Here is a 27,776-nt window from a genome sequence, read left to right on the forward strand (position 1 = left end):
TGTGGCTGTGGATTACAGGCAGTCCTCGACTTACAACAGTTCAGCGACCATTTAAAGTTGCAGCGGCACTGAAAGAAATGACTTAGGACCGTTTTTCACACCTATGACCGTTGTCGCATCCCTGCGGTCACCTGATCAAAATTCAGACACTTGGCAACTGGCTGGTACTTATGACTGTTGCTGGGTCCCAAGGTCATGTGATTCCCTTTGGCGACCTCACAAGCAAACTCGGTGGGGAAGCCAGATTCGCTTAACACCCGTGTCATTAAATTATTAACTGCAGGGATTCACTTAACGACTGTGGTAAGAAAGGTCCTAAAATGGGGCAAACCTCACTTCACACATGTCTCACTTAGCATCATAAATTTGGGGCTCAGTTGCGTCTGTAAGTGAAGGACTATCCGTGTAGTGTTTCTGTGAGTGTGAGAGAGTGAGGGAGAAAGAGAGAGAGGGAGGGAGAGAAAGAGAGAGGGAGGGAGGGAGAGAAAAAGAGAGGGAGAGAGAGGGAGAAAGAGAGTGAGAGACAGAGAGGGAGAGAGACAGAGAGGGAGAAAGAGAGAATGAGTGAGAGTGAGAAATAGAGAGGGAGAGGGGGGAAGAGAGTGTGTGAGAGAGAGAGGGAGAGAGGGAGAAAGAGAGACGGAGAAAGAGAGAGAGGGAGAGAGAGAGAGCGTGAGCTGGAGGGGAGAGAGAGAGAGACAGAGAGAGAGGCAGAGGGAGAAAGAAGGGGGGAATCACAGGGTCCTCTGATCACAATTTCCATCTAGCTTTCAATGAGCAAAGTCAATAGGGGAAGCCAGATTTGCTTAATGATTGGGCGATGCACTTAATGACTGCAGTGAGCTAACACAGGGACATAAAATTGGAGAGGGTCTCACTTAACCACCGTCTTGCTTAGCAGCAAGAAATTCCGGGCCCAATTGCAATAGTAAGTCGAGGACTACCTGTCCTGGGATCCGTTTTAGTCTTCTTCTCTTTTGCACGCAACCAAATAAACTACAGGATAGCAGAAAAAAGAAGAAAGGCGATCGATGAGATGTGAAGCTCTCTGCATTAGGACGGTGGGAAGATTTGATGAGCTGAGCTCTTCTTCCCCATTAGCTTGAAACAGTTTCCGAGAAAACAATCTTAAAACCAAGAGTATCTTTTAATTAAGGTTTCTCTCCTTTGTTTTACAGGTACGTCATTCCTTCCTTGAAAAAATCAGATGGTGGCTTTTATCAGTGCGTTGTGCGGAACAGAATGGGGGCTCTCCTGCAGAGGAAATCAGAGGTTCAGGTGGCATGTACGTCTGAATGGCATTTCTTCCACGTTTTCTAAATTACAGCCCAGTTAGGCAGGATGCAAAACTATCGCCTTCATTTGCCTGTTTGGCTTCTGCCCATTTCGTGGTCTTTGCCAAGATGAAGGCTAGGCACGCTCCAGACTCTGTAGCACATCTATATTTTTTAATCACAGAAAGAATAGTTTTACCTGGCCAAAGTTGTACAATAAATAGTGCAGACAGTTGTTCCACCTCCAGTTTGCCAACGAAGCTCCCGTAGAATGAAGAGGTGAGCACGCTGTCAGGCACAGAGCAGGGTGTCAAACTCGATTTCATTGAGGGCCGCATCAGGGTTTTTATGTATTTATTTATTTTGTGAGGCATGCATTTGATAATATATATATATATATATATATATATATATATATATATATATATATATATATATATATATATATAAACATGATTATTAATACATGAAATAGATACAAATAAAAGGGAATATTATGACAGTAATGGTAGGCACGTTGGGGCACTTATGCACGCCCCTTACAGACCTCTTAGGAAGGGAGTGAGGTCAACAGTGGATAGTCTGAGGTTAAAGTGTTTGGGGTTCGTGGAAGAAGTTGTGGGGGTCATGGCCAGCTCGACATCACTCGTGTCGGGGGCGCCTGTGGTGGCATGAGCACTCTGGCAGCGAAAATGGGCTCCCAAGCTCCATTTCAGCTGCAACAAGCTCCTGCAACCCTCTGCCAGCGAAAACAGAGCTTGGCAGTGCCTTCTGCAGCTCTCGCGAATTGCGTTTTCTGCTGCAATGCAGGGGCACTCTGGGCTGGTCCTTTGCTATTTCCAGGGCAGATGTTTCCTGTGGGCCAGATCTAAGCACTCACCTTGAGTTTGACACTCCTGGCATAGAGTAGGCTTAAAAATGAGAGGTGAGCTTTACGTTTGTCACACAACATCTCTGAAAATGTTTTATTCTTTGAACAGCCTACCAGGCCAAATTCTTAAGTCTAGAGAACTGGCATGACCAAACTTCGGGTTGTAGAAGCTATCAATTTTGACCTTTAATAAGTATTTGGTATTCACTCAGATATATGTGTGTGTTGATTTTCTCAAATACACGTCTCTGGGCTTTTTAAACCTTAGACTAGGGACTGCCTTTAGAAATAAGTTCTACCTTATCTTCTTTTTAAAATGAGTAGGTAGGTATGTTAGAGAGAGCCTTACCTTGTATTGGAGATTGGTTATATTTTTCTGGTTGTATTTATCCGATTTTACTGCCTTCCTCATTTCAACCAATTCCCCCAAGCTTATGTCACCCTATTACAGGAGAGTTGATGAACAACCATTAATTATAACAGTTAAATCTCTCTTTCCTGAATTGCTTAATGCAGCGTGCAAATGTTTCATGTTCACTTTTAAAGGAGAGTAGACTAAAAAAAAAAAAAAACCCCACAGACAGTCACATTGTGAATCTTCTTGACACTAAAAAATTTGGAGCGCATCTTTCCTGTTCCTTTTGTGGATTGCAATACGTATTTAAGAAGGGTATTTTTCCACGTTGGGAAAATGTGACAACGCAAGTTCCAAATGTGTCTTGTCCACCTTCTCATCTGTTTCACTCATCACCTTTGATTCCTGGAAGCTCCAAGTAAGCTCTTCCATATCACCAGCTATTAATGGAGAGGCCAAATTGAAATCTCCCCAAACGGGATGAAGTTTCACTATTTGTTTATACATGACACGTCTTTGCCTGAGACTTTAATTATTGTTCCTCGGAGCACTTAACGGGAAGGTCAGCAACGGTGGCTGTCATTTGATAAATGGCAGGAAGATGAAGTGGGTGAACAGAATTCTTTATTAGACATGGCCATTTACAAGGAAGTGATTAAACAGAGAAGAGAGGTATCATGAGGGAAAATGTGCTGAATTTATTTTTCCTCCTGTTTGATATCAAGAAGGATAGCGCAATGCTGTGCAAATTAGCCAAGCGGCCATTAACTCTTCCGGCTAACTGCTATTTAATGTTTGTTTTGCAAAAACGGTGACAGAGGCGGCTTTATAAAGCTGGTGGGAATGTGACGTGTTTGTTTTTAAATTATTCAGGTAGGTGTGGGTGCCAAAATGTGGCTCGAGAAGGTCTCGGCTCTCTTAAAAGGTCTTGGATAATATAGTCCAAATTATTATGTAGGCCTTCCTTCCGTTCTTCTGAAACCTGGTTTCTTTCACCTTTCATCTCAGTCAAATGCTGGTTTGCAGCATTAGCCGCAAGGAATAGGTTTCTTCGTAATCAGATAAAAGGAAATTCTCCTTCTTTTAATCTTCAGGATGGATCTCCACCAAGATCTAAACATTTTCATATGCTCTGTTGAAAATTGTAAAAACAACAAGAACAACAACAGGAGACTTGCTAATTATAAAGTCAGTGATAATTGTTGAATTATGGCATCAAATGCATGTTAAGAATAACCCTTATGTAAGTAATGAATATGCCAGTTTATTAACAGGTGGCTTCACTTGTGTTCATAATGCTATAACATTAATAACTTTATTGTGAGGTATTTGGGATGGAGAAAATCCTGGAAAAAACCAAAAACATTTGAGGATTGTTAGCCAGTGCTAAGCCAGGAACAGCAATCTGGATGCTTTCTGAACTTGGTTGTTGCGTTGCAGATGTTTCATTACCCAACTAGGTAACATCATCAGTGCTAGATGGGGGTGGGGTTTGCACTGATTTTAGCACTGATGAGGCTCCCTAGGTGGGTAGTGAAACATCTGGAACGCAGCAACCAACCTCAGAGAGTACAAGGGATTCCATAGTTCAACCTATTTATTGAGGAAATTAGCAGCCTTAAAGTTGCAACCATTGTAAGAGGTTCAGTGTGGTTTCATTGTTGCTCTTGCAATGGTTGAAGAGACTCAATCCTTCTGCCTCTGCCGCTTTCCCCTTGATTCAGTGCTAGTTTAATTATTCTCTGGCATACATTTGGGAGGGCAAGAACCCAGCTGATGTAGTTTAGTGGCAATGCTACACTCAGCATAGTATGATATTAATTGGAATTCCTCTTTTATAGCAGGGATTTTATGTTTCATAAACAAAAAATTAAGAGACAATTTCTTAAATTAGATGATACCACCACAAAGTAATTGTTTTACAATCAAGTGTTATGTAAAGCTTATATATCATGATAAATAATACATAAGGAACGGTTCTTTAAAATCATAATAAAACTAGGAAGGCACTGGAAACTTTAAGCCTTGGATAACTTTCCTTGTAAGGCAAAATTCTTACGCTTGAAAAAATAATTAGCTGAGTTGCAAATTAACGCAAAAGAGGTCCACAGGACTTGGTTGGCAATTCTTAATTAGAAAGTGTCTGAATTCTGAAGGCTAAACTGATCATGCAACAACAAGGTTAATTAGAAGTACTTGCACGGTTCAATACTTCTGTTTAAGTAGGTAATCTTATTACAATAGAAAACAAAAAAATACGGGCGATTTTAGATCCAGAAGAAAAATCATAGTGCCAATAAAACCCCAGTTGAAATGAATCATGTTGAAATTGGAATACTGGGCGGTATTTTTTATTTATTTATTTTAAAGAGTCCATCACTTTCCTTTCCTTCATACAGCTCTTCAATCGTGGCCCTGAAATCTCCTTTAACTTTGGACGCAACATTTCCACACAAGTAAATTTCTTCAGAATAAAACAGGCCTAACTAACATCTATGCGTTTCTCCTCTCTCCCAGCATGGAATGGGAGACACAATCCATACCCCAAATCTTAATTATGAAGGGAAAACCCTTCTTCAGTGGGGGTGCCTGTTCAATTCCAGGCCCATCTGTTGCAAGGCAATTAGTTATCCGTAGCCCAAAACTCTCTTGTCCAGTTATTCCAAATTGAAAAAAAAAAAAATCTCCTGTTCTTTGATCCGTTGTCCTACATCTGTTTGCTTTGGGAAATATTCTGGAAATTTGCAGAAGTTGGCCCCCCCTGCAGGGGACTTATGAAATGTGAGTTCACAGCAGGGACGGTATGACACACAGTATTGAGAAAAGCTCTTCTGCCAATTGTTCAGGGCACAGTTTATTCTCTGAGTGCTCCTGGCATAGTATCAAAGGTTTGTGTGGCTTATTTAACTGTGTCTGTATTTAACTGGTCTTCCCACTCACACCCACCCCGAATTCTTCCTCCTTCTAGTGAATGAGCCGCCTCTCTAAATGCATCCCAGATATTTCGCTCACCCAGATCTATTTTTGCACTTAAAGATCCCATTCAGAAGATCTCCTATTAACCACAACCCTTTATGTCTGCTTTGGTATTTTTAAATCCACGTTAGGCTGCTCCCTTTATTTTGTATAGCTTTTTTTGTGGGGGGGCTGCTTCTTTTTTCTTCAGAATTGAGCTTGGTTTGAACTCAGCTCGTTTTTTGGGTAACGAAAATTCTCGCCCCAGTCCAGGTTCCAAGCAGAAGGACCTTTGTAAAGTTGTCATCTGGAGCCATTCGATTTTCCTGTGCCTTTCAGAATATTTGTCTGCGTTGTAACGTTACATGACAGGCGTTTGCCTTCTGTGAATCTGTGTCAATCAGTTGCCCATCCTGTGAAATGCAAACAAGCAGGGGTGCAGACAGATTTCTTTAGGTGTCGTAGAGTCACTGGGCTTTGTCTCATGCCTCAGCACACACCCACAAAGCCACACTCCTCAGCGGTAACACAAAGTCTGCTACGATTTGTTGCTTAATGATAGCAATGCCACCCACTCTTATAAAGCTTAATGACTACAATATTCATGATGACCCTGAAAATAATGGCATGGTGTGAGATGCCACGGCATGGGAGAAGAAATTTCTGGAGTCCTTAGTTCCAAACTTTTCTTTGCAGACATGGGAAGTTTCCAGGACGAGAACCAGTGGAAAGCCGTACCTGAAGGACAAGCTGCTGTTCTAAACGTGCCCCACATCCCCAGTTACCCCAAACCACAAGTGACATGGTTCAGAGATGGGCACAAGATTATACCGGGCAGCAGAATGTAAGTAACAATCCAATTATGGTTGGATTATTAAGATGTGACCAACCGCACATTTCATTCCATAATGCAACTTGTATTTTAAGAGCAAGGTTATGGGCTATTGATAACCATGCAAGCTAATGCTTCGAAGGAACGAGATAAATGCCTGTTTTAAGTAAGTCTATCAGATGTCTATTTAACTATTTCAAGACAATAGCAACATCTGCCTTTGCGATATTGATCTGTTCCTCACTAGAGATCATTAGTTTGGCTTTGCTTATTTAAAACAAATCCTAAGCAGATCCACAGATAGTTATTTACCCTCCTGCACCCACCTTCCATTCTACTTTACAGTACTTTATTTAACAATGAAATGGCAATTAGTGTTTGTTTTCTTTTAGCTCCTTTTACCCTGCAGTGACAGTTTTATTTTCTTTAGTCTAATTAGCAGTTCAAGCCTTCCCAGGCAGCAGCTGCGCTCTGATTACCTACGCATTGTCGCTAGGTGTTCTCATCACGCACCCGTCCAAAGTGCCAATCTGGTTTTAACTCAAACTCTGGCCTTTCTTTCAACGGGCTCCCTTACGTAATTTAGTAAGCAATTAGTGGGGACCTCAGGGTTTTGCTTTGGTGACTGCCAAAGGCAAAAATATCAGAATGATTTATAGAGCTACCACCAGGAATTCAAGGAAGGTTGCAAAGTATCTCGGACCACTAATGAAAAATTGATCCTCAACAGCAAGGATGGATGTCCTACCAACATCCAGGAGCAAGTTTTTATTTTTTTTAACCTGACACCTTTGCTTGTCCCGCTATGGACAAGCACCTCATACACAAAGGTGATTTCCACGCCAATTATGGAGTTCCAAAGGTGCTTTTTTCAAGAGGCAACTGGACATTCTGGTTTTGCCTGGAAGACATTTCACTTCTCATCCAAGAAACTTCTTCAGCTCAAATAAGTCTCTAGTCCTCAAAGTATTTCCGAACTGAAGACAGAACAATGACTGCACAATTAGCTCATATTTACTGAAACAGATGCCATCCGTGTCACATCACTGCACAGGTTAATCTCAGGGTGTCCCGTCAACGGTTCCAACAACTTCATGAAGCTATCAAGCAGCAAGGAGGATCAACAGAATAGGAGCTGAAGAAGCTTCTTGGATGAGAAGTGAAACGTCTTCGAAGAAAAACCAGAAAGTCCAGTTGCCTCTTGAAAAAACACCTTTGGGACAACTAGGACCTGGATAACTGAGAACCTCCTTAGACATTTACGTTATGGAGTTTTGGTTGAATTCTTAGTTAGTGATATAGAGTTTATGTACAATGTGGATTGTCCACAATCCAAAGCTCTCAAGGTTTAGCAAATGATAACTGTTCTATAACTTGGGGTTTTATGGTTCCAGAGCAGGATTTCTGCAAATTCTCTAGACCAGAGGTGTCCAACCTTGGCCACATGAAGACTTATGGACTTCAACTCCCAGAATTTCCCATGTTGTCTGGCTGGGGAATTCTGGGAGCTGAAGTCCATAGGTCTTCACGTGGCCAAGGGTGGACATCCGTGCTCTAAACCGAAAGCAATTTCCCCTGAAATCCAGTCTATCATCTTGGAAATATTTTCTGTTGAATTCCAAGCGTGTCTGGGATCTCAGCCATAGGCGGTTCACCAATGATAGCTCTCTTAATCCGTCCCAGCTAAGCCATGTAAAAACCTCCTGGCAGGATTTCTCACTTTTTGCTTCTCTACAAAGCATACCAACGACACTAGAGCAAAATAATAATAATAATAATAATAATAATAATAATAATAATAACAACAACAACAACAACAACAACAACAACAACAACAACAACAACAATAATAATAAACTATTGTGTTTTTCCTTCTTTAATGCAAATGGTTTTTTTTTGCACCCGATTGCTTAATGAAAGTTGAATCATGCATTGCCATTTCTATCCCTTCTGAACAGGAGAAATATTTCTGGCAAGGTATGAAGCAGGGTTTGCTAGCCTTTTCACATCAAAAGACTGAAAGGCGGTGGAAATCGGGGCACCGTTGCTAGCAATTTCTATTTCCACAGAAACAGAAAGGTTGGAAGGGAACCCTATCAAAAAGTGTAAACATGTAAATTTTCTAATAGCAAGAAACACGTTTAATTTGCCAATTCTCTCCAGGCATGGTAGCTTGAAATTTTTAAAGCAAACGGTGTTTACAGAGTTGCAGCTTAAATAGTATTTTTAATTATGTTGCCACCTGTCTAAGACATGGTTGGCTGGGGCACATATTCCAGTAGAGAGAAATTCCCTAAAGGTGGGCTTCACCCAGAATGAGTCCGAAAGCTCGGAAGAGTATACCTCTGGTCCCGATGACCGACCCAAATTTGATTTTGCATCATTATCCCGGGACACGTATATTTGCCTTCATTCGTTTATCTAAATTGGTTGCTTAAATCCTTGGACCCTTTGAGGACAGCCTGCTGTGCTTGGAGGGCTGTGTTGGTGTGGGCTGAAGTAGTGCTTTCAAAATGAGGCTCAAATGAACCTTCCCAATACCAGATCTAAAAGGTATTGATGTTTCCTGGTTCTCGTAGGATAGAAAAAGTGCAGAGAAGAGCAACCAGGATGATGAGGGGACTGGAGACTAAAACATATGAAGAACGGTTACAGGAACTGGGCCTGGCTAGTCTAGGGAAGAGAAGGACCAGGGGAGACCGGAGAATAGTCTTCCAATATCTGAGGGGCTGCCACAGAGAGGAGGGGTCAGGCTATTTTCCAAGGTCAGACGAGGAAGAATGGATGGAAACTGAACAAGGAGAGATTCAACCTGGAAATAAGGAGAAACTTTCTGATAGTGAGAACAACCAACCAATGGAATAGAAATTGCCTTCGGAAGTTGTGGGAGCACCATCACTTGAGACTTCCAAGAAGAAATTGGACTGCCATTTGTCAGAAATGGTGTAGGGTCTCCCACTTGGGTGGAGTAGATGACCTACAAGGTCCCTTCCAACTCTGATTATCTGTTATCTGTAGATGAATGTCTCTTCCTCTAAATACCTTTTACCCGTTCACCTCTTGGTGATATCATCACTGCTCAGTTGCTATTGGATGCTTTAGCAAGGGGTGTCCAACCTTGGCCTCTCTAAGACTTGTGGACTTCAACTCCCAGAATTCCCCATCTCTCACTTCTGGGAGTTGAAGTCCACAAGTCTCAGAGAGGCCAAGGTAGGACACCCCCTCTGTAGCATTTTCTGTGCCAGGATTGCACTAATTCAATTTGTGTCTCATTCTAATCTCTTGCTTAGATATTATCGTGTTAAGCTCTTTGAGTTGTTCCAGGATGTTTTTATTTTTTTAGCACTATATCTCCTCTTAATTTGTATGTTAAGGGTAATTCACTAAGTAAGCAGTTTTTCATCTTGCTAAAAGTAATTTATAGCTCTCAGCATCTAGGGAAACCTCTCGCCCCTATTTTTTAAAAAAATTTCTTACAAAAAGGAAAACTTTCCTTATTTTGCAGCCATTGCATTTCCTTTTGGGTATGAAATAAAGTCAAGTGTTTCTCTTTTCTCTTGGTGGAGTATTTGATAGTGTTTCTTAAGAATTTGCTTTCAGTCAGCACATTTTATTATTTTTATCTCTCTCCAGGAGCCCTAATAGTACTATTTTCATTCCTCTTCATGTTTAATTGCACATTTTTTGCTTTCATTATTGATCACTTTTACTTGAATGACTTTATAATTTTTTTTTGCTCTGGTTATGCATCTTTCATGGGCTTGTAAAACATTGATTAAAAATAAATATGTACAAAGCTCATGCATGTACATATTTATAGGGTTGTTATTTTACATAAATTTATATACTCAATATTGCTTGGAACCAGAAAAATGCACTTGGGGGAGAAAGTGGAATCCTCTTTAGAAATGGGTGAATGCAAGATTTATTTGTACTGAGTGAGATAATTTCCCATCTATTAATACTTTCACTGTATAAGCACAAATGGTTTCCTTCCCACATTGGGAATAAGACTTGTCATACCTCTTCAATCCAGCCTTTTAAATGACTTTTAGTGTTTTAAGTTTAATGTTTTCCTTGATTTATAGCGTACTTCCTTGGTGATTTGGTCCAAAGACACATTCTTGATAGACAAATAAATGCTGCCAGATGTTGACTATTGTTGCTAAAATATTATTTAGCAGTAGGGGCATCACTGATCATAAATGGTTATAATTACCAGATGCATGTACCGCAAACAGCTAGTGCATTTCACATATTCTATTAGATGCAGAATAAACTTGCCAAGAAGCTGTGAAAAGAGAGAGAAAGAGAAAATAGCCTAACATTAAACCCTGTTATCTTAAGCTTACACGCTTCTTTCTGCCAATGGCTCAATCAACAGATGATGGCTAAGCTAGAGTACACTGATAAGATTTCATCATTATCCAGGAGGATAATATGAAGCCCTTTGAGTGATGCAAAGCAATAAATCTCCTAATAGTCTAATGATTCTTCATCTGCCTATTTTGGTTATCCCAATGCAATCAGTTTAATCATCTCTGCAGCGAGGGAGTGATTTTAGAGTTCATACGTTTTACCCACCAACATTGCCGAAAAAGGAAGAATGAAAATTGTCTGTATAACTCAGCTGAAACTAAGTTGTTGATCTTTGTCAGGGAATCCCAAGAAGGGAATTTCCAAGCTCAGAGAACTGTATATGATCGTTCTGTGAAAATGTTAAGGCTCTTTAGATCTTTGAGGCTGTGTGGAATATTGCCTCTTCGCTTATGAAGAAATATCGGTAAATATTTGAAAAGCCATGCTTAAAACAACACAATCATAGTCTGTTCTCTCTCTACACAGGTAGTCCTTGACAGATAACAGTTTGCCCAGTGACTGTTCAAAACAGTGGTGGGATTCCATTTTTTTTTACTACTGGTTCTGTGGGTGTGGCTTGGTGGGCGTGGCCATGCAACTGTATGGGCGTGGCTTTCTTTTTTGCTTTTTTGCATCCTCTACCCATTTGGGGGGACCTTCTGGGCCTCAGAGGAGCCTCTAAGGGAGCTGTTTTTTTCCCCCTACGGTTCCTCTAAGGCTCAGGGAGGCAAAAAATGGAGGAGGAGGGCTGAGCCATTTTTTGCCTTCCTGGGTTTCAGCAAGGGAATCCCGGCACAGCTGATCTTACCTACAGCTGATTGTCGGGAGAGGGAAAAAAAAGAAAGAAATATCTTAGGTGAATGTTAGGCGAGCAGGGTGAGTGAGCATCGGGCGGGAGGGCAACCGGGTTGAGGGCGTGGCCAGCCAGAACTTACTACCAGTTCGGTGACCCACACCAAATTCTTGCTACTGGGTCGTCCGATCCGGTGCGAACTGGCTGAATACCTCCACTGGTTCAAAGTTACAACAGCACTGAACAAAGTGACTTATGACCATTTTTCACACGTAGGACCGTTGAAGCACCCCCCATGGCCTCGTAATTCAAATGCTAGACAACTGACTCACATTTATGATGGTTGCAGTCTCCCAGGGTCATATGATCCCCTTTTGATTCACTTAACAACCATTGCTAACTTAACAACTGCACTGATTCACTTAACAACAGTGGTGAGAACAAGTCGTAAAATGGGGCTAAAACTCCCTTAACAAATTTCCTCACTTAACAACATAAATTTTGGGCTCAGTTGTGGTCATAAGTTGAGGACTACCTGTACTGATAACAGACTAAAAGGACATTAATTTCTGAACAATACCTGTTGGGCTAGAAATAGCTGGTTTGTGTGTGTGTGTGTGTGTGTGTGTGCGTGTGTGTGTGATTCTAGCTCAGCTTAAAGTTCCATGTATCACTTTGTTACTTGAAAATTTACAACACTTGGTCATGCCTATATGCAACAATTCCAGTGCTGCACTTCTTTGCAAATATTAGCCTGTTGAACAGCTTAGCCTAGTTGCACATAATTGCATTTCACTTACACCAGATAATACTTTAATTAAAATTGTGATAATTAGCATGTATTTTTAATGAACAATAAATTTGGAGATTGCCAAGTTGTTGGTGCGTTAACTGAATAATACCGCTTTTTGGAAAAAGGCAATCCTCCCACCACCACAAAGCTTCTAAATCTGCAAAACTTTAGTTTTAGAATGTCATTATTTATCTTTTTAAAGAAAAGGCACCGATGTAGAATTATACACGAATGACATTGGCCCCTCCTGCAAAGGGCTGTGGTTTAATTCGATTAGGGGGAAGTCGGTTTCCTTATGCAACCTGTGTTTGCTCAAGGAATTTGACTTCCAACAAAACAGTTCTGCTTTTTTAAAAATATTTTTTAAACCTTTATTAAAAATTTAAAACATTAAAACACCAAATACAATATAAATATTTAAAATGAAAGTGTTGTATATATTACAATCCATTCTGACAGCGCTTACATTAGCATTCGCACAACATTGGAAAGGAGATTCTATGCTGACAGATAGTTTAATTATCCAAAAGATTTTCGATTGCGTGGAAATGGACAAACTTTCTTTAGAATTAAAAGAGAAGGAAAACTCAGATTATTATACAGTTTGGGACAATTGGTATCATTGGATGAATAATAGAAACAAGCAATTAAATAGCTAAGGAATGTATAATGTAGAAAGATAGAACAATTAGAAATATCAAATACACACTGGAATAACAATTGAAAACAGTAGTGCTTTTATACTATTTATTCAGTTCAACTCCATATGTAGGATGGTCGCTAGCAAAAGAGCTTCACACATCATTCCTTTTTAAGATTACAAAGCCTAAATTGCATTCATTTATTCCATACCTCTATTTCTCAACCTTGGAAAGAGGAGTTAGACTTCAACTCTCCCAGAATTTCCCAACCAGCTGATTTTAAAAAATGACATTTTTTTTGACATACTTCAGATATGCTTTTTAAAAAAACCAATCCCTTCCCTCTCTTAAAATACACAATCTGCTGTGAGTTACAACATGAATATAACCCAAGAAAAACTCAGCAAAAATACAGAAAGCAAGGCTACCAACGATAGTCCCCAGGAACCCGTAATTGTATATTTTAGCCTTTTCAGGGCATCTTGAAAATAGACTTCAAACTTTTCATAGCTCCCAGGAAGAAATCCGAAATAACGCTTTTCTTTTGAAGCTACTGAGCTGGATTTCATTAGCGAATATGACCCTGTGCAGGTTGGTCTATTTGGAAACGAGAGCAGCAAACAACTGTTCTCTTTTTAAAGGTGTATTTATATCCCCCAGAGTTAGTAATTCTAATTGAATTGTATTTTAATGTCAGCTCTTATCGCTCGTTGTGTCAGAGCTGTACATTGCTCAGGGATGAAAATGATGAATGATTTTCATCATTGCTCCTGCTATGCTTGCTCATCGCAAAGGACGAACAGAAGTGACTCGCTCAGCTCAGTGGCCTTGATTGCTTCGTTTCTGCTGGACTCTTGGTTCAGGAGAATGAGAGAGCGAGAGAGAGGGAGAGGGAGAGGGAGAGAGGGAGTGTTTGACTCAACCTGTTTCCAAGAGAACAAACACAAGACAAAGGCTGCAGCACAACCTTTTACTGTTTCATCTATGAATTCTGTTTCTTCACAGATAAAAGGCTGCTTCCAACTAATTAGCTACAAGAAAGAGCCTTGCCAAGTTTTTGCAGGACTGCCAAAAACCCAACAGATAAGAAATAGTTTACAACACAAGAGTCTTCAAATGCCAACTATAATGTCCACGAGGCTGAGTTTCAAAATGTCTTTGCCTTCTGCAATGAAGGTTTGTTTCACAGCTGGCTTTTATCTTCTTGAGGGAGGGGCCATTACCGTGCAGCCTTACTCCCAAGATGCCCATGCTGTTGTAACTGTTCTTTCCTCTGAGCAATCTTCGTGCATGTGCACTTGGCACAGGCTCCTCGGGAACCTCCTCATAACTGCTGCCAGCCCCCACAATCTCTGAAGGCAGCAGTCCACTCCCTAATGGTCCTGGCCCCTCATCTGAGTCCTCGCTCTCCTCAGCTGTCCGCACCTGCTGCCAGCTAATCACAACTGGGAGAGGGAGGGAGGGAGGGATAGAGAGAGAGAGAGAGAGAGATTTCCCTTCCCATCCTTCTCCTGAACCTGACCTGGTTACAGCAAGTAACGGATTACTTGGAGTCTTGGTTCACAACGCACATCCCACAACACAGGTGCTAGATTGTGCCCCAGGTGTGAGAAATAGCTGTAACAACGATGTAACCGCATGGAGTCATATTGTTTCCTGCTCAAGCCTACGTTGGACATTAAGGAATGCAGCAATTTACATTTCTTTGTTGACTAACCAATGATTTCTCAAGAAATCATTGTTCATGTTCTTTCTTTTCAGTAGGAAAGCTGATAGACCAGACCCAAATGTCCTTAATATTAATAGCTGATTTAATACCTTGATTATGTCAAAACTTCAGGTGATATTTGTGGGCAAGCTGTCACCTGTTTCCACAGAAACAAAAATGGGACTGCATGGCCAACAATCCAGATATTAGGAAGCTTGTAAATTTCAGTTTTGGAAAATGTTGTTGTTGTTTTTTAAAAAAACATCTTACAATTTGAAACCAGCCCATTGCTGAACCCCTTATTTGGATTGATTTTGGAACTATATTGTTTACAGTATTGCAAAGCAGGTAGAAACCTCTTAATTTTGCTGGGCCAACGTTCACACAAACAGAAAGGATCCCAGTCGCATTCAGAAGAGGGAACAGTATCATGAGTATTTTAATTAATGCCTGAAGTCTGAATAATTTGCTGGTTTTTAGAAAAGCAACTGTGTTTGCATAACATGCTAAGCCATATTGTTGTTTGGCTTTGGGGGTCATCTAGGTCAACCCAGGTCAGGCTAATAAATACCATTAAGGTGGAGGGCCCTAATGATGACCTCTAAGTATGCCTAGGTTGGTTGTCCACCTTGGGGTCAATTTTTGGAGGACTACAGCTCCCCTTTCATCTGCGCCTGTGATGCAGGCTTTGTTTTGTTGTTGCTAGTGGAAGACAAACAGATATTTGCAAAATAAATGAAGGTAAAGAAAGATGAGTGGGAAGAGAACCTTGATTTCCAATGAAATTCAAGATGCACCTGTTAATTAAAAGCATTGTGGCCTTTTCTTTCAGACTTCAGATCAAGGTCTACATTTCATCCTTTCAACCTTGATCATAAGATGGGCTTCTCTAACTGAAATGCCACTGTTCTTGCTCTTTGTGTTGAAAAGTCAGAAAACCGTGCTGATGAATTAAGATGTTAATCGTGCATTCTGCTTTCATGGAGCTACAGTACTGCAGAGAGTTGAATAGCCCATCATCGTGCAAGGGGATCCAACACTGCCTTATAGGAAAAGGAAGGAGAACAAATAGGTGCTTTTATGCTCTGGGAAGTGATAATACTGCTCTATGCTGCACTGGTGAGACCAAACCTGGAATGCTGTGTCCGGTTCTGGTCACCATGATAGAGAAAAGATCTTGAGACCTTAGAAAGAGTGCAGAGAAGAACAACAAACATGATAAGAGGCCTGGAGGCTAAACTGCAGGATGAACAGTTAAGGGAAGTAGAGATGTTTAGCCTAACAAGGAGAAGGCTTAGGTAAAAGGAAAGGTTCCCCACGCCCATCCATGTTGGTCGTTTCTGGCTCCAGGGGGCTGGTGCTCATCTCTGTTACAAAGCCGAAGAGCCTGTCCAAAGATGTCTCCATGGTCACATGGTTGGCATGACTAAACGCCGAAGACGCATGGAACTGTGATTCCTTCCCACCAAAGTGGCCCCAATTTTTCCACTTGCATTTTTACATGCTTTTGAACTGCTAGGTTGGCAGAAGTTGGGACAAGTAATGGGAGCTCACTCCGTTATGCAGCACTGGGGATTCAAACTGTTGACCTTTCTGATCGACAAGCTCAGCTTCTTAGCCACTGAGCCACCGCGTCCCTAGAGAAGGCTTAGGGGAGACCCAGGGGTGGGATTCTACCAGTTCGTACCTATTTGCTAGAACTGGTTGCTAACATTCTAAGCAGTTCGGAGAACCTGTTGTTAGAAGAAATTCCTGGCCTAATCCTGTAAGGAAGGCAGGAAGGAAACATTCTGGTGTTGCTTACAGAAACTGCCTCTCCGTTAACCCTTATTGCATTCTTGGCAGGACTCGACTTCCTGTCTCAGGAACTTCTCTGGAGTTTTTTTCCCCTGCTTTGCTGGTATTTTGCTCATGTGGAGTGACCATTCAAAGTTACAATGGCACTGAAAAAAGTGACTTATGACCCTTTTTCACACTTACAACTGTTGCAGCATCCCCACAGTCATGAGAGGCCAGGCGAGGAGATGCGTGCCTCGATGTGAGTGATGTTGAGTTGGCCACGCCCAGCCGATAACATGACCACCCAGCCACGCCCACCAACTTAGCCATGCCCACAGAACCAGTTGTTAAAAAATTTGAATCCCCCCCCCTCCCCGGGAGACCTAATAGCCATCTTTGAATACTTGTCCCAGGGAAAAGGGAGTCAATTTATTCTCCATAGCACTTGAGAGCAGGACAGGAAGCAATGGATGGAAGCTTATCAGAAGGAGACCCAGTCTGGAAATAAGAAGGCGTTTCCTGACTCCATCGCTGGAGGTTCTCAAGAAAAGATTGGGCAAAACGTTTGTTTGAGATGGAATAAAAACTCCTGCCTTATGATTGTTGGCGCTTGTAATTGTGGTACCTCCACAGAGGGACTAAATAAAAACAAAAAAACCCACACAATTCTGGACAAACTCACTTATTACGATTTGGTGCTATGTATGAACAAAGTCACTGTGGTTTATTCAACCACTCAATGGTTAACTTGACCTGGATTTAGAATGATATGTGAATGTACCCAGCCTCTAAAGTTTGCATGGGTACCATAGCCCAACATGGATCAGTCCAAATCAGCTGACTCTGCACAGCTCAGATAAAATCTGAGATTGAAGAGGAAATGTAACATTATTGATTGAAAGTGTGATATTTTATCGCATCTGGAAGCCCTATATAAATTCAGAAAACTATAGCTCACTGTTGTATTTAAGATCTTGTTTTGATTAGTGAATAGATATATGACCTTGCAAATAGCCTCCCTTTGACGTGGTCTTGATTTAGCTTTCCATTAGGCGTGTTAAACTGATATATCACTGATAATGTAACCGGTAGGTGGTTTGCAAAGAAAATGTTTTTATGGAAGTAAAAAAAAAAAAGAAAGAAAAAGAAATGAAGGCTTAATAGTTTAATACCTGGTGGCTTTTAATCTATAGCTGTCAATGTTAATTTGATTATATATATATATTCTTTGAGAAAGGTTCATTGCCACGAGGTTTTGCTAATCAAGATTCATAAAGGTTAAATATCATTTATCACCCTCCTGCAGTACAGAGTAAACCAATTTATGAGGATGGAGTAGAGGAAAGGAAATAAAAATGCAATAGATACGAAATGAAGAGGTGCAGTTTCACTTTTTAACGATGTGTATGGTTTTCTAATACAAAGCGTAAATTCTTTTTTATTTTCTGTGTTCAACAGATGCCTATTATGGCTGCCCATCTAGCCAGGAGAGTTCTGGGCAGCCAAGAGGTAAAAAAAAAATCATTCAAATTGATTAGCGAGAAACTAAGCTGAGGTTCCTTGAAAAGACGAGAAAGAAATCTCACTGCTAGCATTTTGCACACACATCCATTAGCATCTTGCCCCTAATGGCTGTGGTAAAAGCCACATCTTCACAACCTTCTAATTTTTTTTAAGCACCTGGGATGCTGCAAACAGAATATTTATGAAGGAAATATTTAATAGGCATGGAAGCTAAGTATCTGTCTCTAGCTTATGGTTGACTGCCATGCTTCTAAACCATAGTAAAGCATTCAGAAAATGTTTTCCCAAGGTGATAAAAAAAAAGGAGTCCTCTTCTATTTTAAAATAACCATTACTTAGCTAACCTCCGCTTTGAAGTCAGCGGGTTTCAAATAATTGTATTTCATGCCAATCAAAGTTCATCTGCAGTTTTATTGTGACTCCATTGGAGAAAACAGGTGTGGATTAAAAAAATTATTGATAGCGTGGAACTGAAAATCAGTTTTTTACCCTCACGTGCGTAAGAAAGGAAGTATATGCCAGTCCAATGGAAGAAGATTCGAATAAACCAGCAGAATACAAGTTAACAAAATGCATTTCGCATATCATGGAGGGATAGAAATTAGTGAGGGGTGTAAAGAAATGGACTCTCCACCTTTAGTTTCCATTACAAAGGTTATACCAGCCCGTGCTTATCCTACCTGGATGTAGCCCCTGAATTTTGGGCAGGGGGATTTAATACACACAGGTTACTGTACATATTTACTTAAAAAGAATGCAGTAAGTCTGATTGAACCCAGTGGGTTTACTTCGAGGAAGACACGGGCTACTTTAAAGCGTTCTGCGGATCCCTCCCCGCCACAACCTTATTAAAGAAACTTATTAGATGGCAAATGTGGGTTGAAACCATGGGGTGAATCTTTCTCTACTACTCATGATTATTGATTTTTTTCTTACTGATTTCCATATAGTTTAAAATAATTTTAATAAGGGGAAATCATTCTCTTATTTTTTTTTCCCAGAGCTTTTCTTTCCTTGAGCTAGAATTCCATTTCTCCTGCCTCTAATTTGGCAATATTAACAGATTCCTCTCTTTCTTCAGGGGATATATTCCTTCAAATATTTCTGGATTGCTGGGTAATGAAGTGACTGTTCTCAGAGATTTCAAAGTCTCTGGATTTCTAAATTAGCAGGGATTCCCACCTTCATATGACAGAGGCAGGGAGTTATCAGGCATTCTTCTTCTTTTAGTTGTTTGTTTTTTAATTTTTTAAAATGATTCTTGGAGACTTTGGATGGATTTCTAAAATGTATCATCAAATCTTCCACCCACGTTTTTCAGAAAGATAAAAAGCTATTGTCTCAATGCCAACATGAAAGGACATCGCAGCTCAGTCTTACATGCTGGAAAGAAGGAGTCAAAATGCCATTGTGTTGATCTATCAAATAGCAGATAGCTGCCTAAAGCTCAACTTTTGGAATATATAATGGTCTAAAAGATGTAATGAAAGGCATATTCAGACAGTGAGTCTCAGATAACCAAGGAAGAAACCAGGACATAAGACACGGAGTTGTGTCCAGTGCAAAGAATCAGGACCATACATTAATTGAGACCAGATAAAGGTCAACAGACTTCAAGAGGGATTGAATTTAGACCATTTGTGGGAACGTAAGGACCCCAGGCTTATGACTCACTTAACTTTACCCTCCACAGCTCTGTCTGCTTTTTTCCTACAAGTTGTAATAGAGGCACAACAAATGTTTGATCACCTTCCCATAATTTGAAGACTTTTCTATTGTTTTTTTTCCTTCTTCTTCTTGCCAATGTTTGTTTCTCAGTGAACATGTGTAAAAAATGTGTCTGTAGATAGCACACCTGTCATCTTGCAACAACACTTGGATTGATTGGTACAAGAAATACTGTAGGATTTTTATTTCTATTTTCTGTTGTCTGGCAGTTTTAAGAATTTCTGTCTAATCTGGTAGGCAGTCTCTTTCTCTTCCCAGCCCCTGCTTGTTGCTACAGTGAGCTTAAAGGTTTGTCATCCTCACAAAACATCTGTTGTTTCTTCTTCTTGCCTGCTGCTTTGTGTAGCCTCTCTCTGGTGTATTCCTTAATATAGCAGTCAATAACTGAAGCCTGCAAAAACAACTTTTGGTTCATTTTTAAATTATACTTCATTACTCCGTTGTCAAGTATCTTTTTAGCATAAATAAACATTGAAGCTAGAATTGCCGATGTGAGGCCCTTTTTGAAAAATGAAAGAAATCCTTTTTTTTTTTTTATTTCACTTCGTCCAGATAATGTTAAATAGTCCTTCAGCGAGAATAAATCAATTTTTGTACCATATAGCTTTCAATCAGAGTGCTTGGAACGAAATAACAGCCTCTTTAAGGGAGCTTGAAAGGATCTCGGAAAGATGCTCTTCTATTGTATACCTAACAAGAGTTCAGAGGGTTCTCCTCCACCCTCAAAATCCCCCCAGGAGCAATTTTTCTGACATAGAAAAGAAAGCCCAGGATTGAGAAAAAGCTGTGAAAACACCCACTCGGCACTTGATATCATCATTGTATCATCTGAGATGATGATTGTGGTGCCACTTGTGTCTTGAACTTCTTTCTTCTCTGCAAGAGAGATAACGACCCAAAGCCAACAAATAATCAGATCTTTTTCAAAACAATTGACTGTCTTCTGATCGGTCTCTGGGCAGGAGTTGAAAGTCCTTCAACCCCTGTGATGGATTCAGTACCCTGGACCCCTCAAAAGAACCAGGCCTTTCCACCTTTGAGATGAGGCTCACCCATCCCTCCTCAAGACCCATTGCTCCTGAAAATAGTTAGCAGTGCTGCCAACGGATCAGTCATTTCCTCCCATTCTTGGGGTTAAGGCCATGTTAGGTAATATTTCAGGTTGAAGAATCAGGACCTCATGTGAAGTTTCAGTTAATAAAATTTGTTGCTCACACCTCTATACAAGAATCTAGTCAAATAACAGCACTAAACAGATGTTAGATCAGAGTTAACAGAATTCAGGTGAAGGTTGGACTTAGACCACCTATGGGAACATAACGACTCCAGGGTGATTCCTCCCTTGACTCCAACCTCCAGGTTCTACCTCTTCTTCTCCAACACTGTGGCTTATATTAGAAATGCACTAAGTTTTGAAATTATTCTCAGGGTTCCAAGTAGCAGCCCAGATGAAACCAAAACTCCAAGGCCAGAAGCTTCTTCAAAGTATAGATTTATTAGCCATGTCGTATTGGCACGGCTGGTGAAAACCCAACCCTGAAGTCCCCCCGGGTTTTCCCCACCCAATTCAAAGTCCAAAGTTCTTCCCCCCCACTACACAAAACCGTCACATGCCCCAGTCAGGACCTTCTCTCCATCCCTGAAGTCCTCCCATCCACACCCCTCCAGGTGCTGGGGAGAATGTCCTTGGTTCCCAGAAGAAAGAATGTTATTTTGGCTACACATCCCCCCAGCTATCTCTATCCCCCCCCCCCCCGCTTCCCCACAGCTCCATCTAGCTTCGCCGTGGCAACCCCTGAAGACGTTCAAAGTTGGCTCCAGGGTTGACAGTTATCCAGTGATGAAGTTGTCAGTGTTTCATCAGTGGAGGTTTTTTAAGAGACTGGACAGTCACTTGTCTGAAATGGTATAGGGTCTTCTGCCTGAATAGGTCACTCCAAAGCCCCTTCCAGTTGTATTCTGATTAATTGATTATTCCCCCTGAACAAAGACATATAATTATGTAATAGAAATTAATGAAATGAGCTTCAGAAATGGCTGCTTAGAGTCCTTTAATTGCTTTTTTCGTTGCTTGGATGTTTTACCTTCCTTTTAGGACCAGGGCTGCCTTGCAAAAAGCTACATAATACCTTGCGACACCCAACCTGAGGAGAACTCATAACTCATTGAATGCCATCGCAATAAAGCAGCTCAGTTAAAGGGCCATTTCTAACCCAGGCTAATAAATTGTTCACCAAGATTTCACTTACCGTAGTCAAAGGGCACCTTAGAGCACCAGACAATGAAGATGTGATTCTGCTGTGCATTGAGCTGTATTGCAATAACTCAGGCTGACTGTACATGCGACAAAAATATGGCTGGGTTCATTTTTCACAAATAATTCATGTTTAGGTTTTGTAAAATGAACAAAGGGGGAAAAATGAATGCACATTTCTAAACCTAATTTAACAACTAAAATGAGAATACTTGTGTACTGGCAGAATGGAACTGACTTATAATGTGGTGCTTTGTGCATAGAATTTCTTTCTTGTGAGCTGTGGCCAACTTACTGGTTTACTAGGAACGTTGGCTGATCAAGAGAACGAAATTCTCTGCTTGGAGTTTTGGAGACAAATAAGGAAGATATAATTTTCCAATTATTTGCCGGGCCTTCAATTGCATACCAGTACATCGCCAAAGTGAGCCAGTGAACATGGCCGGCTGGGGGGTTCTGGGAGTTGAAGTCCACAGGTCTTAAAGTTGCCAAGATTGGATGCCCTTGCTCTACAGCATAGAAAAACTGAAAATCTGCAAAAATTTCTCAGCTTTGGAATTCTAACCTTATGCAGATTGCTATTTCAGATGGCTGAATTTTGTGCTGTTGAGCAGATATTTAAGTAGAAGACTACATTTGCAAAAGGGAAGCCATGCCATCGTTCTGGCTTCTGGCATGACATTTGGACTAACATAGATCAGCTAAGTTTCTGGCTGGCTGGTGAATGTCACTGCCTTTGATCCCCCCGCAAACACCTTGACCTGGAGCCATTTGGGGGGACTTTCCATATGTAGCCATGACATCGTAGCTTCATTTCATGTGGGTGTCCTGCAGGCTACACTTTCCCATCTCTTAAGGTCATTCTTATCCAAGCATAACGACATATATAAAATATGCTGGGGTTAACGCAAAAAGCATTCTCATTCCGATTAAGGTGTTTTTACACTGAGCATCTACACAGATACCTTTGCCTTCGAAAAGTCTCTGCTCTTCGAAGCATTGTCTAGCAGCAGATTGTCCTCTCTATGGCTGCTTCCAGAAATAAGCTCAGTAGATGCCTTCATTCTGTCTGCTACAAAAAGGAACATATTCATAGTTTGGTATTCATTCGTTGTTTTAAGCCTCAGTAGTTTGTGAGGTGGGTGGCTCTCTAAATTTGACAAATAAATAAAAAATTTGAAACATTTCAGTACACTTTTTGACGCCTATACTAAGAGAATATCTTTCTTGTAACTATAACCATATTGGGTGCAGTAGTAATAGCAGTTATGGGTTCTCTTCACCCGCTAAGCTATACTTCACAGGTCTCACTGAGTGTGTTGCGGGAACTCGTCCTTGTCATAGCATCCTATTTGAACCTGGCCATCATTTTAAGCTATAATAGGGTTATTTGTTTTGGAATAACTTCCTCTGTGACCACAACAGTTCTGTTTTATCAACCAGGCCTCAATGTATTGTATGCTTTTGCCATCCTCTTTCCACTGCAGTAGTTATTATTCTTTATTCCTACAAATATTAGGAGTGATTTAGGAGAAGAGCGGGCATTGCTGGAGAGAGGGTAGAGTTAAGTGCACCATCAGCTTAGAATCGTTATGTTCCCATAAGTGGTCCAAGTCCAACCCTCCTGAATTCTGTTTCCTCTCATCTCGTGCCAATTTAGTGTTGAAGCTTAGATTCTTGCGCATGGATTTGAATAAATCTACGTTGCAACCGAACAGATTCTTTGTATCTGATAAGCCATAACTAACAGATCCTCTGTTCTACTGGCTGTGGAGCTTGAAAATGAGATATGAGAACCTTTTGCAGCTTGGACAGAGAGGCTGGACAGGCCGCAATGAGACATGGTGGCGGACTAAATGTGGTTTTATTTGATTGTCCATTGATGCTTAGCAGAGGTGGGTATTCAGCCAGTTCTGACCGGTTCTGGAGAACCAGTAGTGGAAACATTGAGTAGTTTGGAGAACCGGCCAATCCCACCTCTGACTGGCCCCGCCAACCCCATCTCTTCTCCACCTCCCATTGAGTCCCAGCTGATCGGCTGGGTTTCCTTTGGTTGCCCTGCACAGGAGAATGGAGCTGGAAAGCAGGTTAGTGGGATGGAGAAAGGAATGGGGATTTTGCAGGATATCCTTTTCCTTCCATGCCCACCAAGCTCACAGAACTGGTAATAAAATTTTTTTTTTGAATCCCACCACTGATGCTTAGACAAAATTCCAGCCTTCCTTTTGTTAACAGGAGAAAACTCTCTGCCAGCAGAATTTGATTGGAAGCATCTAAAGTCCTGTCTTTTATTTAATCTTTAACATTTCAAAACAATCTTTAAGTTGATTGCTCCTACTGTGCTTATCACCTGCATCTTCCTAGCCTAAATTGATTGAGGTATCTTTATGGAACTTTTCAGTATTGATCTAAAAGCACCGAAGCCACAGAAAACGACAGCTGATAGAAACACAAATACACCCAAGAATATATATATATATATATGTGTGTGTGTGTGTGTGTGTGTGTGTGTTTACTGAGGTTCTCGCGCGTGTGTGTATGTGGATCTTTGGTTGTTCGGGTTTATATATATATATATTCTGCCCATAAGTCTAAACAAAAAAAAATATTCCGACAAACATGCCCAATATAGCAGAGAAACTTTCCTTCTTCAAGTGAAAATTAACCTTGAAAAATAAGGCCTGTAAAGTAGAGTAGGGCTTAATAATTTGAAATGATTATACCATCTTTGTGTTTTAATGTTATGACATATTGGAAAAAAAATGCTGTCTGGCCAAATCCAGTGAAGAACAATAGTATTGATTTTTATCTCTGTCTCTTTTTTTTTGCACTGCCCTTTTTTCTTCTAGTTCAAATATGAATGCGCTTCAGATAATCATTTTTTCCCTTTATTTGTTTCATCCTAGAAAACCTTGAACATTTTTTAAAAAAATAGCACTCTCTGTCTCCCAATCAAAACATGTAAACTTAATGACCCGTATTGAATGATAAACCCTAAACCAATATTCTATTTATTTTTCCCTGTGCCAAACAGATTTCAGTGAAGTACGTTCAAAATAAAAAATATATATATTAAAAAATTAAAAAATGCAATTTATCACCCCTGAACCTGAACTAAGGAAAGGCACAGCTATTTGGTTCCTCTTTGGGTTCGAAAAATATGTTCCACCAAGAAACTGTGAAGGACAGGACTGAAGGTTGTGACTGAGGTAAACATCATCAGAGAATAATTAATCTTTAAATCACAGTAAACAGACATCCTGCTTGCTCCTTGTTGCCTCTGTCCACTTCTGTATTCCACGGTCAGTTTGGTCAAGGCCGCTGCAAATGACCGGATAATTAAAAATGAAGTTTATCCTATGAAGAGAAATCGAACGGACTGAGACTTTGAGGCTTGAGCAAAGGTGATCGAGGCACTTGCAAACTCTTTTGAAGAACCCGAAGGAATAATTACAAACCAAAGAACCAAGAATTTATGCTAGCCTTAAAGTCCAGGAAAGCAGATTCAAACTGAATGTCCCCCCCCCCTAAAAATGTCTTAAGAATATAATTAATATGACAATGAAAACTGATGACCTGGAGCAGTGGCAGATGTCCAAGCTAAACAACTGTGATTCCTACAATAGGAATTATTTAAATGGCCTTTTCCTCGCATTGCGCATTACACCATCAACTTTCCACCATCTTTACTGAATCTGAAGAAATTTGCATAGCACTGTGCAAATGCTGAAGAAGCTGAATAAGCTTCTGGGATAGGAAGCGAAACTTCTTCAAAGAAAAACCAGAAAGTCCAGTTGCCTTTTGAAAAAAGCACCTTTGGGACAACCATGACCTGGATGGCTGAAAATCTCCATAGAGCTTTGCACAGCAGATACACACAGCTAGGTGTGATCCAGAATATTGAAATCCACGCAATATGTGAAGAGGGCTGTACATGTTCACACCAAGGATCACATAGAACAGGTGGAATATGTGAACTCACATGTAGGACCCTGCAATTCTCCTTGATCTCCACTCTCGGTTCCAAATCCATCTCGTGTTCCGGAGAAGTCTTATACTTACAGAGCAAATTGGTCTTCTGACCCAGGCTTCATCAAACGTAATTAATATCAAACTTGTTTTAAAAGCAAAACCTATTTTATTGCAACGCTGGCAGTTCCTTTCATTCCCAGCCAAAACTAATATTAAACAATTCCCCAAGATAAGCACACACCTTTCAGTGCTGTGGAATGCCGCCAAAAAACAGAAGTATCCAATTAATTATAACAGAAACCAACTGAAGTACCAGAAAAAAACCCACAGAACTTCAAGGAGGACTAGGAATCTATTGAGCTACTTTGCTTCCTGCAAGGATTTCATCATTGCGGTCTGACTTTTATCCCTTATGGGAGGAGCAATCACCTCCCAGTCGTACTCCCAAGTCTCCCCTACTGTTCCAGCTGCTCTCACCTTCTAGCAGCTCTGCGCACACGCGCACTGGGAACAGGCTCCCCAGGGTCCTCTGCTTTGCTGCTGCCAGACTCCAAAGGCTCCAGGGACAGCACCCTACTCCCAGATGGTCCTGGCCCCATCCCTGCACTGGATGCAGGACCCTCGTTCGAGTCCTCCCCAGACTCCCTGGCTGGTCCCCGTTCTTCCTCACTGTCCGATTCCGTTGCCGTCTGCACTGGCTGCCAGCAAACCACAACAATTGGGTGCTGGCCATAGACCAGACTAGGTTTGTAGCAATGGAGATAGCAAAAGGAGAGAGGTCGTAGCTCATGTTTCTGTGACTTGACTTCCTTTGTGCAAAGATCGTCCTTTCTACAGGGAAACAACCCCTACAACGTTTGTCACGGGAAGCTTGACGTCAAATTTGGGCACAACCTACCGAGCAGTTGTGCAGTTTTCATCAGCTTCCAGAGGATTTTCAGAAGGTCCACATCAGATTTCTTTTTTTTCTCTTTGTGAGCATAAATCTCATCCAGCGTAAGAGAAACACATCCTGTCCATCTCTCCTTATATTTGATCGTCAGAAAAACGAGAGGTGGGGGGAGCGGAATTGTAATAATGACCCAGAATAAGAGTAAATAGAGCAAACATGCCCGATAATTTTTTCTCCCCTTGAAAAAGTAAGACTGATAAAACTTGGAGTTTCCAAATGTCTCAAGTGCTAATTATGAGGGGGGAAAAAACATCAGTGTATTGAAATTGGCATGACTGTAATTATTTGGTGCCTCCAGAAGCACACTACAAATTAAAGTTATTTGAAAGAGCATCGTTTGCCGGAAGGGATTCTCTCCTCTTTGATTTGATATTAAACTGTTTGACATAAAGAACCTACTTGCCAACCTATTCTTGCCCATCTAATTAATCTAAATCCAGAGCAATGGCTGCAGAATTGGACTGAAACCAGAGAAGTTCTAACTTCAAATCGGCATCCAACCACAAAGCTGAATTGCACGGCCTTGGGCCTAATGCTAATTTTAATGATCACAATAATCCAGCTGTTAGGAGGGTATAAGCAGAGTGAGAAAGGAGCGTTATATCGCTTTGAGTAAGAAGTAGAACAGAATGAAAATATGCTGCATAATAAGCGCTTGATAACCTTTCGGCGATTAACAAGGACTCCAAACAAGGTTCATAATTACACAAGGTCAGCTTCCTTATTATTACCCTCATTTCGCCTTAGCATATAATTCATTATGCAATCATATATAGTGCATATTAACTGAGGGGAGCTGAAACTCTTTCAATAGCGAACTGCCGTGTGATATGAAGGAGCTTGTGGCAAGCACCTCCACTCTACTTCCTAATGGATTCCTGATGGACTCCATGCTACTTCCTGAAGCTTCTTAGATCAAATTAGTCCAGCCAATTGGGGGGTTATAGCAATAGCTCTTAAGACTTATATACTGCTTCTCAGTGTTT

General features: G+C 40.9%; 1 protein-coding gene across 2 annotated transcripts in view; it reads left to right on the forward strand.

Moving 5' to 3' along the window:
- The window catches only part of SDK1 (sidekick cell adhesion molecule 1), a 367,483-nt gene that overhangs the window by 76,435 nt on the left and 263,272 nt on the right, over positions 1-27,776 (forward strand). For both annotated transcript variants that reach the window (XM_087912912.1, XM_087912913.1), the window contains exons 3-4: positions 1,179-1,285; positions 6,152-6,299. In XM_087912912.1, the coding sequence (XP_087769038.1) occupies positions 1,179-1,285; positions 6,152-6,299 (255 nt within the window). The remainder of the gene's footprint in view (positions 1-1,178; positions 1,286-6,151; positions 6,300-27,776) is intronic.

Source organism: Pseudonaja textilis, chromosome 14 (assembly GCF_049901715.1).
Source record: "Pseudonaja textilis isolate UNSWEBS1 chromosome 14, rPseTex1.2, whole genome shotgun sequence".
NCBI classification, from domain to species: domain Eukaryota; kingdom Metazoa; phylum Chordata; class Lepidosauria; order Squamata; family Elapidae; genus Pseudonaja; species Pseudonaja textilis.